The 20764-nt window shown below is 37.8% G+C and overlaps 1 protein-coding gene across 2 annotated transcripts in view; it reads right to left on the bottom strand.

The window, feature by feature from the left end:
* Positions 1–20764, bottom strand: part of FGD4 (FYVE, RhoGEF and PH domain containing 4) — a 197989-nt gene that overhangs the window by 120188 nt on the left and 57037 nt on the right. Inside the window, exon 1 of one of the 2 annotated variants that reach the window (XM_079139329.1) lies at positions 9668–15190. The exons of the other annotated variant lie outside the window; for it this stretch is intronic. Within the exon in view, the coding sequence (XP_078995455.1) occupies positions 9668–9677 (10 nt within the window). The 5' untranslated portion in view covers positions 9678–15190. Of the gene's footprint in view, positions 1–9667; positions 15191–20764 lie in introns of those variants that run through there. 2 annotated transcript variants of the gene reach the window in all.

Below are 20764 nucleotides of genomic sequence, written 5' to 3'. Positions count from 1 at the left end.
CAACCACACCCACCACAGATGGTATTAGACATCACAACCTCAGTTCATGCCCCACACTGATTTTCACCACCTTGTTATCACAGTAATCACCAAATCCCCAGCTTCGCAAAAACAATGACATCATTGAAAGAAACAGCATATTCTAAACTAAATCTGGCAACAACCTGAAGGTAGAAGTTTGCACAGTGTTTGATAGCTGTTGCTGTGTTTCCCTTGAAATTTTAAGATATCCTGGAGGCAATAGCACCCCACTGAGTTGGCAGTGGTGCTCCAAAGCACCTAGCACCTACTTTGGGAGTGATGTTTTTAAGCCCTGAGTTTCGAAAGTCCAATGACAGAAAGAATCCCTGATTAGAAATTCAGAAACCTGGACTCCTGTCCCTGCCAGTCCTTTCCCATCCTGGGTGTTGTGCACGTCAATCACTAAAGTGGGGAGCAAGGTTAGGTCAGCCCCAGAATTTCTTCAGCTCTAAAACAAGAGAGTGAATGCTAGAGGAAGGAAGGTTCTTCCTAATTCTTATTGAGTTGGAAAAAAAAGCAAAAATAAAAAGCTGGAGTCACAAAGATAAGAAAAAAGAACTATTTTCCAGGAGAAAATGGCATATTAAAATTTCCAGCAGCATACACCTGGGTACTTCCTACCCCAGGTGTGGGATGACTGAAAGGCTGGAGCAGGAGGCGTGGCCCTAGCACCAGGGAAGACAGGCAGCTGACCCTGCACACACATGCCTCCAGGGTACACCTGGAGTAGCAGCGTATCAGAGCTTAAAATGAAACACAACATCTACAAAGTTGACGTTCTGTTGGGCATGGTAGTGCATACCCGCAATTCCACCATCTCAGGAAGCTGAGGCAGGAGTATCACAAGTTCCAGACCAGACTCAGCTAACAAGAACATGTCTTAATTAAAAGTGCTGGGATGTAGCTCCATGGTAAAGGGCTTGCCTAGTGTGCATGAGCCCCTGAATTTAACCCCAGCATCACCCCCCTCCCAAAAAAAAAGAGGAGGGAGAAACATTTCCTTAGGTCTTTTCAGTGAGCTTCCATGAACTCTGTGGTTTGGGTTCACAGTCTATGAAAGTTTATTTGATGACTGGGTGTGGTGGCTCACACCTATAATCCCATCAACTCAGGAGGCTGAGACAGGAGAATTCCAAGTTTGAGGCCAGCCTTAGCAACTTGGTGAGACCCTGTCTCAAAAATAAAAAGGGTTGGGGATGTGGCTTAACCCCAATGGTTAAGTGCCCCTGGGGTTCAATCCTCAGTACAGAAAAAAGAGGTGGGGGGGAATTTGACTATTTTTCTTTCATAATCAGTTTTATTAAGGTGATTTAGAACAAAAAGAGATTTGAGGATTATGGAGTACCTTATAAGCCAAAGAAAATACACTGAAATAAATTAAACTTTCCTGCCCAGTTTGGCAGGGGATAAGATGAAGAATCCAGCCTGATTTGATGGAAGCATTTCTCTAATTGCTCATCTTTCCTGATTTGGCTAACATTTCAGAGAAATATTTGTTGTTCCAGAACCTGCCTCGTCTCCACGGTGCAAAGAAAACAACACATTTTGGACATAATAAGTAACCATCAGGGGTCTTGTGTTACTCCTTCTTTTCCATCCAAGTCCTATCATCAGGACTCCACCACAGGGTCACCACTGCCCAGAGACATTTTTTACTAAAATTGGGATGATGATCTGTCTAGTCAAAGGAGAATAATGGAATTTGACTCTTCACATCAACAGATTATATTACTGTCTATAAAAAAGTCAATCTTCTCTGTCTTTCCAAATCCTTAATACTAGTTCTAACATAGGGGGGAGAGGAAACTATCAAGCATTTGGTTCCAGTCTCTTGCCTTCCACACTTTGCCTTCTCATCCATACTTATTCAAGAAGTGATTTAACCAAAGAAGTTAGAATCTAGATATTTTATTCCTTCCTAAGAAAATTTCTGAAATACATGTCTATAGAAAGTACACAAGTATAACAATATATTCATGTTAACATACTAAATTAATAAATATCTAAAATATTTGTAAGGTGTAACGAATCGAAAAGAGCTAAGAATAAAGAATGTTCTCTAAACAAGATCTGTTGAGTGGTAAATATGAAAGTTCCATTCTAAACTCCACAGACCAGAGGAGGAGCTGGCCCCTCTCTTAATACATTTGAGAATGACTTTTATTTCTTGTTGTAGCGGGTGGATGGAGCCAACAACATAAGACAATAAGAGAAGAAGGGCACCAGGTGAGCCGCGAAGATAAACCACACAGACAAAAACCACCACAGGATCAACCTGTGAACCTTCTCTCTCCTATCTTAGGGCTAAGGTCAAACCAGAATGAAAATGATGACAAGTCAGATTTTATCCTCATAAAACCCAATGCTGAACTGCTAATCCCTGAGCTCAAAAAATATTCTCCACAGAGCTGGGTGCTCTGGCACATGCCTGTAGACTCAGCTACTTGGGAGGCGGAGGTGAAAGGATCCTTTGAGCCCAGGAGTTATGAGCCAGCCTGGGCAACACTGTGAACCCTGACTTAAAAAAAAAAAAAAAAAAAAAAAAAAAGAAAGAAAAACCCACAAACTTAAAGGATCAACATGTGTGAGCTTCTGATCAAATTTACACAAAAACTATTTTTCTTAAGTTCTGGAGGGTTTCATTTGTAAGAATAAAATGCAAATTTAGCAAAAAATTAATGATCAGCCAAACCTTTATTGTTGATACAAAGGGATTTATTTATGGTCTCTCATCTGATCTTATAAAGTCTAAACCTCAGAAGGAGGAAAGTATTAAAGAGAGAGAGAAGCCAAGCTTCTAGGCAAGGGTCCCTTGAGACTAGGACTAAGCTACGTCCGTGAACATTTGAAGGTTAAGAGTTTGAGGTTGTGTGTGCTGTGGTGGGGTGGAGGGTGCGCAGAGATGTGCAGCAGTGGTGTGCGATGGTGGGTGAGCTGAGTGTGTATGTAGGGGGACGCTGGGTGCAGAAGAGGCAAATCATGGTTAGCTAATGCTGCAGATACAGATTCACATGTAGCTGAATTCTTGTCCCACAACTTATTTGCTGGGTGACTCTCAAATCACAACCTCTGAGATTTGAGGCCTTCATCAAAGAACCAGGTATAACATAATCCATCTTGTAAGATCAATGAGATCAGGTCGATGAAACCTCTCTGAATGACAGGTGCAGCAGGACAGGGACTATCAAGTGATTTTGCTACCAGATTTCCATTTTTCCTAGCTATGACCCAGACTGTACCTCATCCCCTAAACCTGGTAATCAGCTAAATCCCAACTCTATTTCAATAAGCTCATGCCATGGGGTTCTCATCTTGAAAACTGAAATAGAGTCAGCAGACCTGGTGCCCATAATAGTTGGCCAGTTCATAAGCTTCCAGCTTCATCCTGTGTGTCTACTCCTGAATAGCAGGGCTGTCTGTGCTTGGGGTAGCACTAGCTTGTCACCGTTGCTAAAGCTAGAAGAAATGCTGACTCTCTTGCCTGCTGTAATTGCTTTTTTAAAAAACTTTAAGGGGCTGAAGGTATAGCTCAGTGGTAAAGTGCTTGCTCAGCATGCATAGGTGCTCGATCCCCAGCACTGCAAAAATGAATGAATGAATCAATAAATAACTTTATGAATAGGAATTCATGCTTATTAAAAAAAAACTAAAAGAGAAATAGCAAAAATATAAGTAGTGTAGTTTCTTCTCCTTACCTAGAAATAACCCCTATTAATATACTGGTGTACTAGTTCTAGGTTCTTGTGTATATTCATATATCTATACACATGTACAGATCACAAACATTTTATGTTACAAGAATATCATATTATACATGCTACTGTGTAGTACATAAGATTGGAATTTTTCTGAACATCATGCTTAGTAAGAAGTTCATGAAATCATTTTGACAGAGTAGTTTTTCATTTTTCCTCAATCATGTCAAGAAGTCAGTTGAAAAGGAAACTTTGATGTATAATTAAGCTACCTATAGAAAGTGGCACTGCTCAGGAACATAATTTCTCTAACAGTCCAATAAATGTCAATATATTAATTTTAAGGTTTTTTTTTTTTTTTTAAATAAACAAACTCTGCCTGAGAAGACTTACCACATGACTCAATGGGGACCTCTTTATTCTCAGCTAATACACAGTTTTCTCCTGCAGGTTAAGCTAATTCATTATTCAGAGTCACCACCTGACTTTCTGAAAAGGTTTCTAATAATCTCTTAAGTGTTGTTCACTTTAGAGGATTTCTAACCATCAGCTGAATAGTGATTATTGCTGGATGAAGTTTATGAATTTTAACAGGCAATTGGGATGTTATAATCTGGTTCTTTTCTTTAAAAACAGACAACATAATGTTTGAAAGAACATGCCAGGGAAAAGTGCTCACTCATGTACTAATATGTGCGTGCGCACACACACACACACACACACACACACACACACACACACACTCCCCTCCTTCCTGCCTAAGCACCCCTGCCACCCCGGCAAAACAGAAAGAAAAAAATGCCACTGCTAGGAAGAGGATCAATGTTACTATGTTAACTTTGGAAAACTAAAGGATTTATGACTTTAGGTTGAAGTACTAGGTCCACGCTCACACTCCTCGAGATCGATATGGTCACCAAGGAGACCCTGAGGCATTCCTATTCAGATAGAGGTTCATGACACAGGACACTGAAGCTTTCTTACCACAGAGATACATATGCTGTGAGCTAGAGAGAAGATCAAACGTTCCTAAACACAGAAAGGAGGTTAAAAATTGTTAGGTTTTCCAAGGGAAGGAAACTTCTCTACTTGGTACCATGTCATTCAATCACTTTTATTTGACAAACATTTACCAAGAATGTTAAGCCACTTGTCGATAATCAAAAGAGTCTTGAAAATTACTCCTTGTCCTCATGGGCCTTGCAGCCTAAGACAGTGATTCTGAAAATGTGGTTTCTGGCAGCAGCAGCAGCATGGCACTATTTGCTGGAAGATTTTAAGCTGCAAATTCAATTTGTTTAGCAGACATGGGGCTGTTTGAATTTTTCTATCTTTTCTTGTGTACAGTTTTGCTAAGTGTTTATGTCAAAGCCACTTGCCTATTTCATATAAGTTGAAGAACAAGTTGGCATAAAATCATTCATAACAATTGCTAGTGATTCTGAAGGCTGAATCCTGACACTGGATTATTTTTTCTCATTTCTGATCAATCTCAATCAGGATTTATACTTATCAATTTTATTAAACTTTTTTTTTTTTAACTTTTATGATCATTGTTACTTTCTCTCTATTTACCTTGAGTTTAGTTTGCTCTTTCTCTAAATTCACAAGGTGGATACTTAGACCACTAATGTTAGAACATCTTTCTACTACATGTATGTAAGTTTACGTGCTTGCAAACAACCCCAGTTCATGCCAGGTTAACAGTTTTTATGGCAATGTGGATTTCCAGCCTCCAATTACCCCATCACGGTCAGAACCAAGTCTATCATGGAAATGTCTGTCTTAGTGTTTACTTAAAACTCAAATTGGTTATTGAGAAAAACTAATAAACTTAACAAAGGAGGGGGACGGTCCCCATCATGTGAATAGTACACCTACATGTAGGTGCACTGGCCAGACAGCCTAGAGCACTTACAGAACAAATCAGATAGTGTGGCAAAAAACTATTTTGAATGCATGATTTCTGATACTCACTTTCAATCCAATGAGAGAGCTATAACCCAAACCTCCCTAAACTTCAGTGATCAGTGATGCAGAAAAAGTGCATCTGGGAAGACTTCACCTGGAAATAACACTCAAACTGCTTCCATCTGGCAACATAAAGGTATTTCCTCTTCCTTCTCATGCAGAAATGTATAACCCAACTACACCAATCCAATGACTGACAACCTTTTCATGACAGATGAATTCTCTCATTCCTGTAATGTATTCAAAGCACTCTCGTAGGTGAGATGGTATGAAACAGAAAACAAACGTGGCCTGTGCTGGAGATAATTTAACAAAACTATAAGAAGCATTTGGGTTAATTTAGATTCTAGAAATGTCGAATGTCAGAATTCTCAGAACAGTAGAGGTCACAAAGTTGCCACTGAAATCTAGTGAGCAAAGGTCAGTGTTCTCAATTAATGGTGTGCAATCAACTGGGTATTCACATCACACAGAAAAAGAATCTCGACTCATCTCACATCATTCACACAAATCAATTCCAGGTGGATCACAGACCTCAGTGTGAAAGGTGAAACACTAATAAAGCTTCTAGAAGTGCTACAGGAAAACATCTTCATAACCTCCAGGTAGGTAAAGACTTTTAAACAGGACACAGAGCCCTAACTTGTAAGGAAAAGACTAAAAATGGACATCAGTGCTCAAATGACACCACAACAAGCAAAAAGAAAACCTTAGAAAGAAAACCACAAAATGGAATAAAGAAAGCCTTAGAGGGGAAAAATGTGTGATTCATAATTCTGACTGGACTGCTATACAATATACACCAAAAAAACTCAGCAGAAAAAATCAAGAAGACAATTGAAAAAATTTTTTACAGGCCAAAATTGTGAATGGGTACTTCACAAAAGAGGATTTCCAACAAACATATAAAACTATTAAGTATCAGGAATAAGCAAATTAAAATCAGAATGACACTACTAGACACCTACCACATGGCTAAATGTTTAAAAACCAAGACACAGTACTGACAAGTATGTGAAACAGAATGGAAACACTATGGACCCTCAGACAATACTGCTGAAAGCTGAACAAACGCATGTGTCATGACCCAATAATTCCACCAAAAGACATGGATATAACAACAATAGCACCTTTCATCACAAGGGCTAAGGTCCACCACCAACATAATGGAAATTAAATAGTATTCACAATGAAAAAGAACAAATGAGTGCAATGGTATGCAATAAATAGGCCATAAACTTTGGAAATAGATGATCTCAGACTAAATTCCAGTACTGATACTTACCATGTAATATTGACTATGTAGGTATGGGTATAACCTCATTGAGCCTGCTTTCTGCATCTGAAAAATAGGGTCACATCGCCTATCTTACAAGATTATTCTAAGGACAGAAAGATTGTATGTATAAAACAAAGTACTAATAGGACCTAATAAACAGTAGCAATTATCAACCCTTTTTATATACATATAAACACCTTTTTATATATAATCTGCTTCTAGTAAATAATGGTCAGCCTGCTCTGCAAAATAAATCTGTAGCATTTCCACTACGAAGGTAGTATGAATAGTCAACTGATTCCACAATGTGAACTTCTGTGAAAAAAAAAAAAAAAATTACGTGGATTGATTGTTCCCACTCCAATATTAAGAGAGTTGCCAACTGAGTGGTCAGTGAAACTATATAAGAACCAGGTCATGACATTTTATTATTCAGTTACTTTAAGAACTCCATATGCAATTGCAGCTGTTGGCTCTAATGCCAGAGGATCAAGTGAGTGGGAAAGATTAAACAAATGGGCAGGAAAAATGCCAAGACTGTATAAGCTGCCGGATAGGAGTCCAACTGATTCGGTTAAAAGCTGAACCTTAGAAGCTATGTGCAGAGGGTGTACTCTCTGAAGAGAGGCATACGACAGGTCAAGATGTGTAGAACCACAAAAGAAAGAAAATGGGGACAAACCAAAGTGGGGAACCTAGCACTGTGGGGTAGTCAGATTCACTGAGTCTACTTTAAGTCTTACAGATAAGTCTTATTATTTGTCAGGGAATAAAACACGTATCCTGGTAATAAATTCTACTTTGACTTTTAAAAATATTTAAAATATTTAAAAAATATTTTATATATAACATTTAAATATAAAAATATTTATATATAATATTTTAATGTTTATAATGACTCTATGTACATAAAATTCGAAATTAAGTGGCAAAAAAAGATTTTTAAACTAAAATAAAATGAAAAATACTATTTCTACATAGAGCACATAGTCAATAAAATTTTACTCATTTGTATAGAAAAATCAGGTTCTCACTTTACATCAACATCTAAACTAGCATAAATCCTCTTTGATCTCTAAGTCAAATTTTCTGATCCAAAATTACACAAAGACTCCAAACTTCAACATTTTTATTCTATAATCATATTACCCTAGCTATTTTTATTCTATCAAATTTATCTCTGTGCCTTGAACTTGTAAATAGAAGAAACCCTTAAAAATTTATGAGTAACTGGGTGCTCTAAACTTCATTCCATTCATTCCACAAGAAAGGTCAGCACAGCATCTTGGTGCAAGCCTGTGACACAGAGCTCTTCACGACAGGAATAAAGGAGGATAGCCTCTCTCTTCTGTGGTTGAGTTACTGGGAGAAATTCAGGCCTTTTCTAATCTCATTAAAAAAAAAAAAAAAATAGTAACCAAGGTCTTGTAAGTTTGTATCTTTCCAGGCACCAGATTTTCAGAACTCATTCTTGATTCATATTGTGTGCCAGGGTCTGTTTTTTATTCATACAAGGCTTGGCACATAGATGAACCTGCCTCAGTTACAGTCCTCTTTATATTTCTCTTCTGGTCCACCTATTTGCAAAAGCTATAGATTCTCTTCTACTTTGTCTCCATGAACAAAGCATAGGCTGGATGCCACAAAGAGGTTTTAAAAAATGTAAGATCTCTAACTTTAGACAAACATGTGTGTAATTCAATATTTGTCCTTAAAAAATTTAAGGTCAGGTTATTATTAATATATTAAAAGTCCCAACTTTTCAATTCTACATAGGATGATGGGACACAATGGGTTAAGAACATAAGCACAACAGAACCCTGCCCCCAGCACTTTGCAAGAGTCTTAAAAATTGATTCTTATAGTTACTCACAAACCAAAATCTTAAAAATTTTTAAATAGATTAACAGTAGTGAAGGAGTTAATTAAATTAAGTTACTATCCTGTAAGAGAGTATTATTTAGCTACTGAAAGATAACTCTTGAGAATTTTTAGTAACCCGAAATAATAGAAAGTGGCAGGGGAAGGCATATTATAAAACCCACACCCACCATGGCCTCAACTTTGCAAAACAATAGAAACAGGAAAAACACCTCAACGTGGCAACATAGGTTATACCTGGATGTTTTAATTTTTTCCCTTTCTTACTCACCAAAAATATGTTTAAAAATGGGTTTCTGAACGAAAACATTCATCTAAAGTGGTTTTGGGTTAAATATAAAAACACCATGAGACCATTAAAGCCACAGAATTTAAAAGGATCTGGTCGAGTCAACTAGACTTCAGATTCTGATAAATGATGTATACTGATTTCTAGAAATTCTTAAAGGAAGAGAGTCTGACACACAAGGCTACACAAGGCTCATGGGAGAAGGGGCCACAGTGATTGCATTTGAGCGTAACTCCCTCTACTCAGGAAAATGGCTGTGCTGTGAGCCCATAGAGAGAAATGCTCAAGTAACTGCTCTTGGACCCTGGAAACAACAAATAGCAAGCACATCTTAATGAAAAGCACAGCGTGAAACTTTTCTAAGCAAGATTCACAGTAATTTTTCAATAATGGCACAAATGACTATCATTTAACAGTAAATAAAGACGAACACCAGCAATTTCATCTCATGTACTTGATATAGTCAGAAAATCAAAATGCTTCCCCCCCCCCCCAGTTCAGAAAAGGCAATCACAAAACAGCAGTACTCACAGCACCCCATAAAGGATTCCTTTCGAATAATGTCCAGCAGCACCTTTCACTTTTCTGATCAATTTAGTTCCTGCTTCTGGAAGAAGGACCTGAATTGGCGATATGTTGGTGAAATCTATAGGCATCCTGCATTTGGACAGCCAAAAAGCAAGCATCTTGTGTTCAACATGGTAAAGGATTAAATAATGGGAAGTGCAGAGTTATGTTTCTTAACTGCTAGCTGTGATGCAGCCTCAAAGAACTACGCAAGTAATACATTTCGACACTCCATGAAGGTATTTCAAAATGCACTCAGAGGACTTGAGAATACTGTGGGTGGAATGGGAAGGATGGGGCCAACTACATGTGATTTAACTGTAGTTACAGTCTCCTGTTTTATAATAAAACTATATGTTTTAAAAATAGCTTTTAGTCAGGCGCCACACTTGCCTGTAATCCCAGCTACTTGTGAAGCTGAGGCGGGAAGATTGTAAATTTGAGGCAAGCCTGGGCAACTCAGCAAAACCCTGCCTCAAAATAAAAAAATAAAAAGAACTTAGGGTGTAGCGCAGCAGTACAGCATCCCTGGGCTCAGTCTCCAATATCACTCACACACATACACACACACACACACACACACACACACACACACACAAAAGGTAGGTCTTGAAGAATTTCAGTATTTTTTTCATGGCCATTTGAAAATTTGAATAGTGAAATTGTATATAAACCTCTCCACATCCCAAAAAGTCATGGAAAGATATGTGGGTCACACAGTAATCCCAAGTAACTTCTTCATAAACACATCAGGATTTTAATGTCATAAAAGCACCAATAAGCAAATTTCTCATCCTTGTGTGTACAAATTACTTATTAAAAGGAATATTTTAGTTAATATATCTCATAATATAGACATCTCAAAACTTCTAAAGGTTTATCACCATGTAGATTTGACTTTTACATAATAATCCAAATTCTAATTTCCCTTTCCACGCAAGAGTTAGACATTATAGTTGGGATCAAACTATAATACCTAAATTCAGTTCCACTTTGTCACACCAGGTCTTCAAATATCAGCTGAGGGGCTGGGATTGTGGCTCAGTGGTAGCACGCTTGCCTACCATTCGTGAGTACTGGGTTTGATCCTCAGCACTGCATATAAATAAATAATATAAAAGGCCCATCAACAACTAAAAAAAAAATTAAAAAGTATCAACTGAAAGCTATGTATTACCTTAGAGTGTTCTGAGAACACTTCAGGAAATGTTGATGCACACAGTAGAAATCATTTCATATACTTATGAACCAATAAGCAGAAGCACAAAAGAAACTGCTCAGAGAAGTACACACTAAAAATGACAGTCTCAAAAATTTAGAAATCCTGCCACTGTATGAATAAGAAAAAATAGGTCAAGACTGTTAAGGCAGGCTCAGTATTGCCATACTGACACTAGGGAGACAAGTTATATATACTTCAGAGCTTCTAACAGACTGTTTTAGGGCAATTTCCAAGGCAATGTACATTGAACTGATTAGCTCTTTGTTAAACACCCGGTGGTCCACTGTAAGTGGGGATTTTGAAAGGTAGTAACCCACCTGCAATAATCACTTGCTGTCGATGTCACTTTCATTATTATAAGTTTTAAGAGCCAATCTCTGTGAAGTGAAAGGTGTAAGAGTGAGAAGAGGCAGGTTCACATAGAGTAGCGGTGTCTAACTGATGCTTAATGCTTTCCAAACCTCAGCAAGTCAAGCCACCATCTTCAACCAGGTTGTCTGAGAGTTGGGGTCAACCTCTGTAGATTTAGGGTAAGTTTTGTACAGGAAGTGCTAGTGTTAAGCTCAGGCATGAGTGACACACACAAATGAGGATGTTAGCATTTTTGGTTCCCTGTCTTGAGTCAGAAAAGTATGGCAGGAAACTTCAATCTAACCATACATGCCAGTGAGCTGTGGGCCAAAGCTGGAACTTCCCTGCTTTGCTGCTATGCAACACAGTGGGAAGGAGCCTGATGTGTATTTTGGCCCTTGCTCTTGACCTCTTTTTCAATGTTTTAGCAGTTTGGGCAGCAAAAGAAAAGAAAATTTATGTGGTATGCCTCCTGAAGATTGAATTTGATTGCACCTTGTAAATTTTTATATATCTTTACAATTGACTAGACCTTTTCACTGTTCGGATATTATATGGCTACAGCTGTAGAAAAATGTTGCAGGGAGTGCACTGAAATAAAATTTCTCATAAATGTGTGCTATTTTTCTGAATTTGCTGCTTATATCTTGGTTTGCTAGACTTTACAGAAACAGATTTATCTCTCCTGACTTCACATCAAGTGATTTTGACCAATTTAACCATACACACATTTAAATTTCAGAATAGTTTTAGGAAACACAATTTGTTATAAAGCTAAATGTATAAAGTCCTCCTAAATTATTACATGGCTAAATATGAAGCTTCATAAAAGGAAAATAAGCAAAGCTACTTATCTGCTCCTAACAGGACCATCATTATATTCCATGTCTTTATAAAATCAATATTATCATCAATAATCATAAGTTGGTATCATCATTGTAAACCAACTTACTATGTGCCTGCCTCATTAACCATCATAACAGAAGGGTACTAGGGGGCCCATTTTATAGATTGTGAAACTGAGAACATCTACACATCATCTAAACTAAAAACTTCTGCCCTATGTCATTGTTTCCATGTGTTTTCCTCCTTAAAAGAATCTAAAACTTTCTATGCCTGGTAAACTTTCTCTTTGTAACTCATGTGGTCATTTTCATAGTTAAGTTGCTCACAACTTTGTATTTCATCTACTTGTAGGCAAATACTTTTACCCATAACCCAGAATATGAGATCATTTTGGAGTAACATATCTTGCAGTCCAACAGTTCACTCAGTAATAGTCACTTTTATCTTAATTTGCTGACTGGCTATGATGAAGAAAAAGAAGAGTAAAATTGTCACTTCCTTAAGGTCACTTTGAGCCAGAAATAGCTTTCTGATTTAAGGTCGGCTTGCACTTCCTCTACAGTGGTAAGCTACCAGTGGTGAGCTGGTCACCAAGAAACAGAAGAAAACAAGAACTACAGAATATTAAAAATACTTTTCAAGTCTTCTCAAGTTGATTTCTCTTTCCCACCACCCATCTCCTCTATTTTGCCCACCTCCTCCAAACTGTGATGGGGGGAAGGGAGGAGAGACGCAACTGCTTTAGCAGATAAAGGAAAAAAATAAAACCACCTTATTCCTATTTCAAACAAGAAACAAATGTTTCACTTCCTTATTAATATATAAGGATACAACTGTAGCTACTTGAGAGACTGAGACAGGAGAATCACAAGTTTGAAGTCAGCCTGGGCAACTTAATGAGACCCTATCTCAAAAAATAAAGAGAGACAGGGATGTAGCTCAGTAGGTAGGTAGAGTGCTTGCCTTGCATGGGTAAGGCCCTGGTTTCATTCCCCAGTATTGCACAAAAGAAGAAAGAAAACTACAATATTTTTTAAAAATATGTGTTCAGAGCATTTCTTCTAATTTTACACTGCTTTTTGACTGATAAGTTCAAGAAAGTCCACTAAGACATGTGTAGGTGCCAATGCATGTGGCAACTGGTACTGCAGAAGGGTTTGTCTAATGTACACTGCCCAGCACCACTTTTCATGGTGATGAAAATGTTCTACATCTCCAACACATAACAAGGTACCCATAAATGCTGGAAAGGATGTAGAGAAAAAGGAACATTTACACTGTTGGTGGGATTGTAAATTAGTACGACCCCTCCAAAAATGGAGGTTCCTCAAAAAGGCTAGGTATGGAATCACCTTATGACCCAGCTATACCACTCCTCAGTGTTTATTCTAAAGAATTAAAATCATCACATGATAGCTATACAGGCATACCCATTTTATAGCAGCATAATTTGCAATAGCCAAACTCGGGAACCAGCCTAGGTGTGCATCAACAGAAGACCAGATAAAGAAAATGTGGTATATATACACAATGGAGTTTTATTCAACCATAAAGAGATGAAATGATGTCATTTGCAGGAAAATGGATGAAACTTCAAACCATTATGTTAAGTAAAATAAGGCAAACTCAGGAGGTCAAGGATGTATGCTCCTTCTCTCATATGCGGAAGCTAGAGAGGAAAAAAGAAGAAGGCGGGGCTGGCAGGAGCAGCGGGGTGGGGGTGGATGCATGAAAAGCTAAGGGAGGTGAGTAGAAAAGGAAAGGGACCAGGGGGGTGGAAGGAAGGGAAGGAGCAGGGAAGTGCTGGGGAGGGATATTGGCCAAACTGTATGAGTATATTGTGTGCATGTATTAATATGTAACAACAAATCTTACCATTATGTACAACTATAAAGCACGAATAAATAAATGTGGGGAAAAAAACATAAGATAGCCACATGAACACTTGAACCATGGCTCATGTGACCAAGGAATTGAAATCAACTTTATTTGGGTTAATTTAATTTTAATTTTAAAAGGAACCTTTGAGCAATGAACAGCACAATCTAATCTCTGGGTATATCTTCCTGTTTTTTTTTTTTTAACTTTTTACTTTGCAATAATTATAGACTCAAAGGAAGTTGCAAAAATAGTAGAGAGAGGTTCAGTATACCCTTTGCCTTTTCCTTTGATGACTACATCTTACGAAGCTACAGAATAATATCAAAGTCAGGCCACTGATGTTGGCACAAAGTGTTTAGTTCTGTACCAGTCTATCACTGGTATGGACTCGTGTAACCAACCACCACCACCATCAACATGCAGAACCATTCCAATCCCAAAGAGCTCCCTGTGCTACTCCTTCAGCCAACCCAACACCCTTTTCTCTGCCATTTCTAACCCCTGGCAACCACAAATGTATTCTCCCTCACTATCATTTTATTATCTATAGAACATTATACAAGAGGAATCATGAAGTAGCAACTTTTTGAAACTCTTTTTTTTTTTTTTTTTTAACTTAGCCTAACACCCTTGATACTCATTCAGGGTCTTGCAAATACCAATAACATGTTTTATTTTCCCACATAGAATTCCATTGTGTAGATATACCATAGTTGGTTGAGTCCCTCTTATTTTAAAGAACACTTGATTGTGTGCCGCTTTTGGCCATTACAAATAAATCTGGTCTGACTATTCATGTACAGGTTTTTGTACAGATCTAACTTTTCACTTCTCTGAGATAAATGCCCAGAACTACAAAGGCTAGATTCAATGATAAGTGTCCACATGTGCATGTTTTCATTTGTCATCTGCATTTTCTTTTTGGTTAAATGTGTGTTACATAGTTTGCCCATTTTCTAATTGTTTGGACAGGTTTTTCCACTGAGATTTTAGTATATATTTTAGGTAGAGTTCTATGCCAAATGATGCCCCCTGATCCCCACTGTTTATCGATTTACATCTTGCTTTTTTTCTCCCAGGATGAGTTGGTGTAGTACTGAGGATTAAACACAGGGCCTCACACATGAAAACCACACTCACTAAAACTGAGCCACATTCCCAGCCCAAACCCTCCTAACAGTCTTATGCAAAAAAAAAAAAAAAAAAAAAAAAAAAAAAAATTCGGTACTGAGATTGAACTCAGGGGCACTCAACCACTGAGCCACATTCCTGGTCCTACTTTGTATTTTATTTAGAGACAGGGTCTCACTGAGTTGCACTAGCACCTCACCATTGCTGAAACTGGCTTTGAACTTGCAATCCTCCTGCCTCGACCTTCTGTTGATGAAATTCATCCATTTTTTCCTTTTATAGATTATGCTTTTGGTGCTTTGGTTTAAGAAATTTTTGCCAGGCTACAGATACTGAAGATTTTTTTCCTATATCTTCTTTTAAAAGTGCATAGGTTTATATTTAAATCAGATCAGTAATTCATTTGAGCCAATTTTTGTATAAAGGTCTGAGGTTTAGACACAGTTTTTTTTGTTTTGTCTTGTTTTGTTTTTGTCATACCCAATAGACAACCATTTACTGAAAAGACCATCATTCTTTGACTATAATACTTTTGTATCTTTTTAAAGATCAATTGGCCATAGTAGCAGTGGCTATTTCTGGGTTCTATGTTTCCTATGTTTGTCTATCCTTCTTCCAACACCACAGTCCTGGTAACTGTAAGATATATCTTAATATTGGGTAAATTGATTCCTCTCACATTATTTTGCTTTTTCAAAATTGTTAACCTATTGTAGTTACTTTGCCTTTCCATGCAAACTTTAGAATAATCTTTTTTATGGCTCAAAAACCTTCCTAGGATTTTTACAGGAATTGGGTTAAATCTACATATTAATTTGAGAAGTGATATCTTTACCACATTGAGTGTTCCAACCCACAAATACAGTATGTTTCTCTATTTAGTAAGTCTTTGATTTCTTTCATCAACACCTTATAGCTTTTATGGGTATATCATTTTAAAAAATGTAATGATGCACATTGCTGGTGGGACCGCAAATTGGTACAACTACTCTGGAAAGCAGGATGGAGATTCCTCAGAAAACTTGGAATGTATTTTAGTCAGATTTTTGCTGCTACGACTAAAGGACCTGACATTTGTAGAGGAGGAAAGTTTTATTTAGGGACTCACAGTTTCAGAGGTATCAATCTATAAATGGCAGTCTCCATTCCTTTGGACTCAAGGTCAGGCTGAATATCATGGCGGGAGAGTATGGCAGAGGGAAGCAGCTCACAGGATAATCAGGAAGCAGAGAGAGGGGTCTTCACTTACCAGATACAAACATATACCCTAAGGCCACACCCCCAATTCCCACCTCCTCCAGCCATACCCTCCACTTCAGTTACCACTCAGTTAAACGCTATCAGGGAATTAATTCACTGATTAAGTTAAGACTCTTATAACCCAATCATTTCTCCTCTGAACCTTCTTGCATTATCTCAAGCATGAGCTTTTGGGAGACACCTCACATCCAAACCACAGCAGAATGGAACCACCATTTGACCTGGTTATCCCACTCCTTGGCATATACCCAAAGGATTTAAAACCAGCATACTACCGTGATGCAGTCACGTCAATGTTTTACAGCAGCTCAATTCACAATAGCTAAGCTATGGAACCAACGTAGGTGCCCTTCAATAAATGACTGGATAAAGAAAATATGGTATATATGTACAATGGAATATTAGTCATAAAGAAGAAGGAAATTATGGTATTTCTCAAGAAGTGGATAGAACTAGAGACTATCATGCCAAGTGAAAATAAGCCAATCCCCAAAAATCAAAGAACAAATGTTCTCGTGTGTGGATGCTAATATACAAAAAGGGGGATAGAAGTTCACTGTATTAGACAAAGGAGAATGAAGGGAAGGGAGGAGGGATGGGGATAGGAAAGAAAGTAGAATGAATCTGATATAACTTTTCTATGCTCATATATGAATACATGACAGTGAAACTCTACTACATCATGTACAACCACAAGAACGGGAAGTTACACTCCATGTATGTATAATATGTCAAAATACACCCTACTGTCATGTTAACTAAAAGAATTAAAAAAGAAGCAGAATTTTTAAAAAGTGAACAAGCTAGAAATAGTTTGTAAATCCTACCAAAATAAACAGAGGTAGTCCAAATTAATTTTGAAAATCAAAATGCTCCTGGCTAACAAAAATTTTTAAATCAAGAAAAAACACAAATATATCCACTTGGAGCAAATATTCAAAAGATAAGCTTTACAGATTATTCTTTCCAAAGATTCATCACTTATATATAAAAATGCATTAGATTTATGTGCATTGATCTTATATCCTGCTACTTTACTGAATTCACTTATGAGTTCTAAAAGTTTTCTGGTGGAATTTCCTGGTTCCTCTAAGTATATAATCATATCATCAGCAAATAGGGATAGTTTGAGTTCTTCTTTTCCTATTCGTATCCCTTTAATTTCTTTGGTCTGTCTAATTGCTCTGGCTAGAGTTTCAAGGACAATATTGAATAGAAGTGGTGAAAGAGGGCATCCCTGCCTTGTTTCAGTTTTTCACAATAGCCTCGAAAAAAATAAAATACTTGGGAATCAATCTCACAAAAGAGGTGAAAGACCTCTACAATGAGAACTGCAGTACACTAAAGAAAGAAATAAAAGAAAACCTTAGAAGATGGAAAGATCTCCCATGTTCTTGGATAGGAAGAATTAATATTGTCAAAATGGCCATACTACCAAAAGTGCTCTACAGATTCAATGCAATTCCAATTAAAATTCCAATGATGTACCTTACAGAAATAGAGCAAGCAATTATGAAATTCATCTGGAAGAATAAGAAACCCAGAATAGCTAAAGCAATCCTTAGCAGGAAGAGTGAAACAGGGGGTATTGCAATACCAGATCTTCAACTCTACTACAAAGCAATAGTAACAAAAACGGCATGGTATTGGTACCAAAATAGAAAGGTAGATCAATGGTACAGAATAGAGGACACGGACACAAACCCAAATAAATACAGTTTTCTTATACTAGACAAAGGGGCCAAAAAAATGCAATGGAGAAAAGATAGCCTTTTTTCAACAAATGGTGTTGGGAGAATTGGAAATCCATATGCAACAGAATGAAACTAAACCCATATCTCTCACCATGCACGAAATTAAACTCAAAATGGATTAAGGACCTCGGAATCAGACCAGAGACCCTGCAAATTATAGAAGAAAAAGTAGGTCCAGATCTTCAACATGTTGGCTTAGGACCAGACTTCCTCAACAGGACTCCCATAGCACAAGAAATAAAAGCAAGAATCAATAACTGGAATAGATTCAAACTAAAAAGCTTTCTCTCAGCAAAGGAAACTATCAGCAATGCGAAGAAAGAGCCTACAGAGTGGGAGAATATCTTTGCCAATCATACTTCAGATAGAGCACTAATCTCCAGAATCTATAAAGAACTCAAAAAACTCTAAGAATACAAATAATCCAGTCGACAAATGGGCTAAGGAAATGAATAGACATTTCACAGAAGTAGATCTACAAGCAATCAACAAACATATGGAAAAATGTTCAACACCTCTAGTAATAAGAGAAATGCAAATCAAAACCACCCTAAGATTCCATCTCACCCCAATTAGAATGGCGATTATCAAGAATACGAGCAACAACAGGTGTTGGCGAGGATGTGGGGAGAAAGGTACACTCATACATTGCTGGTGGGGCTGCAAATTAGTGCAGCCACTCTGGAAAGCAATGTGGAGATTCCTTAGAAAACTTGGAATGGAACCACCATTTGACCCAGCTATCCCACTCCTTGGCCTATACCCAAAGGACTTAAAATCAGCATACTACAGAGATACAGTCACATCAATGTTCATAGCTGCTCAATTCACAATAGTCACATCAATGTTCATAGCTGCTCAATTCACAATAGCCAGACTGTGGAACCAACCTAGATGTCCTTCAATTGATGAATGGATAAAGAAACTGTGGTATATATATACAATGGAATATTACTCAGCCATAAAGAATGATAAAATTATGGCATTTGCAGGCAAATGGATGAAATTGGAGAATATCATGCTAAGTGAGATAAGCCAATCTCAAAAAACCAAAGGTTGAATGATATCCCTTATAAGTGGATGAGGACACATAATGGGGAGAGGGAGGAGCTAGTGTTAGGGTTAGAGTTAGGGTTAGGGAGGGGGGCAAGAATGGAGGAAGGAAGGTCTGTATAGAGGGAAAAGACGGGTGGGAGGGGTGGGGGGAAGGGAAAAAATAACAGAATGAATCAAACAACAATACCCTATGTAAATTTATGATTACATAAATGGTATGCCTTTACGCCATGTACAAACAGAGAAACAACATGTATCCCATTTGTTTACAACAACAACAACAAAAAAAAAGATAAGCTTTCCATAACTTATGAAGAAAAGACACAGGACATGACAAAAAAATTGTTAAAACAGCCTACAGGGCAGATGAAGCATGAAGAAAGTCAGAGTCTTCCATTTACCTGTAGCACTGTTTCCCCTTTTCTGGGTTATGATGTCTGTTATATACATCAAGCCTGAACATCAACACATGCAATATCTGCAGGCAGACTCTAAATTATGTAATTTCAAGGGCCCCCTTCCAACTCTGACATTATTTCATAAACTATACAGTAGAAGAGCTAAGGGAAGAAAATAATTCCTTATGAATTTTGCTGCTTAGATATGTATAGAGAGAAGGTCAAGTAGAAATTTAGTAATTCTGCTAAATAGTAAATGTATGTAACTACATGGACAATTTTCTAGCACTATGGGGAAAAGTGGGATGTGTGAGAAAAATTTTAAACAATTAAGATTATTTAGCCCAGAAATGTGAATTCAGCAAGCACCTGTAAGATAAACAGGAGGTTCTGTACCTACCCAACAGAAATAAAGAACAAGTTTTGCATTTTATACAAGAATACCTACTCACCAGTAGGAGGATAAGATAGAATGCAGTGAGTTTTACAAACCCTGAAATAAGGTCTTGTTAAGAAGATTGAAATGTAGTTGAAGAGGCAATAGGCTGCCCAAATCACAACAATCAGCAAGTGTGTAATCCTGGACTTCAGACAACTACGTCTGGCTTTCAAGTCTGGCTGTGAAAGAATATGAAAACTGTAGAAGGAGCAAAGGACAATAGCTACTCCCTGTCCACACTATCTCTCCCAGAAAGCTTTGCTAGTCCATGCTCAGCGATCTCTCTGTGGATTAGCAAGTGCTAGCACCTCCCGAAGAAAATGGAATTATGATTTCTGGTGATGCAGAAGGAGACAATGTCTGAAAACAAGAATGTGGAAATCATTTTCAAAATTGTGGGTACTGATAGCCTGCCAGAGAACTCGACAGAGGGATGGAGTATCAAAGCTTCTAGAAGGACTCCTCATACAGCATCATGTATGGTACCAGTCAACACGCATCCTCCACACCACCCACAGTGTCATTCTTCAACACTGCACCAGAGTTGGCAGGGTATGAGGAAGACAGACATGGAAAACACAAAGAGAAGAACCCAGGTTAGGGATGCGGCTCAGGGGTAGACAGCTTGTCTAGCATGTGCGAGGCCCTGTGTTCAATCCCCAGCACAAAAGGTGTAGGAGGAGGGGCGAGAAAGGAAAAATAAGAAACACTTCATCAGTCACA

This window comes from Sciurus vulgaris, assembly GCF_902686455.1.
Source record: "Sciurus vulgaris genome assembly, chromosome: 5".
Classification (NCBI taxonomy): Eukaryota; Metazoa; Chordata; class Mammalia; order Rodentia; family Sciuridae; genus Sciurus; species Sciurus vulgaris.
This window is presented reverse-complemented; position numbering and strand designations above follow the sequence as displayed.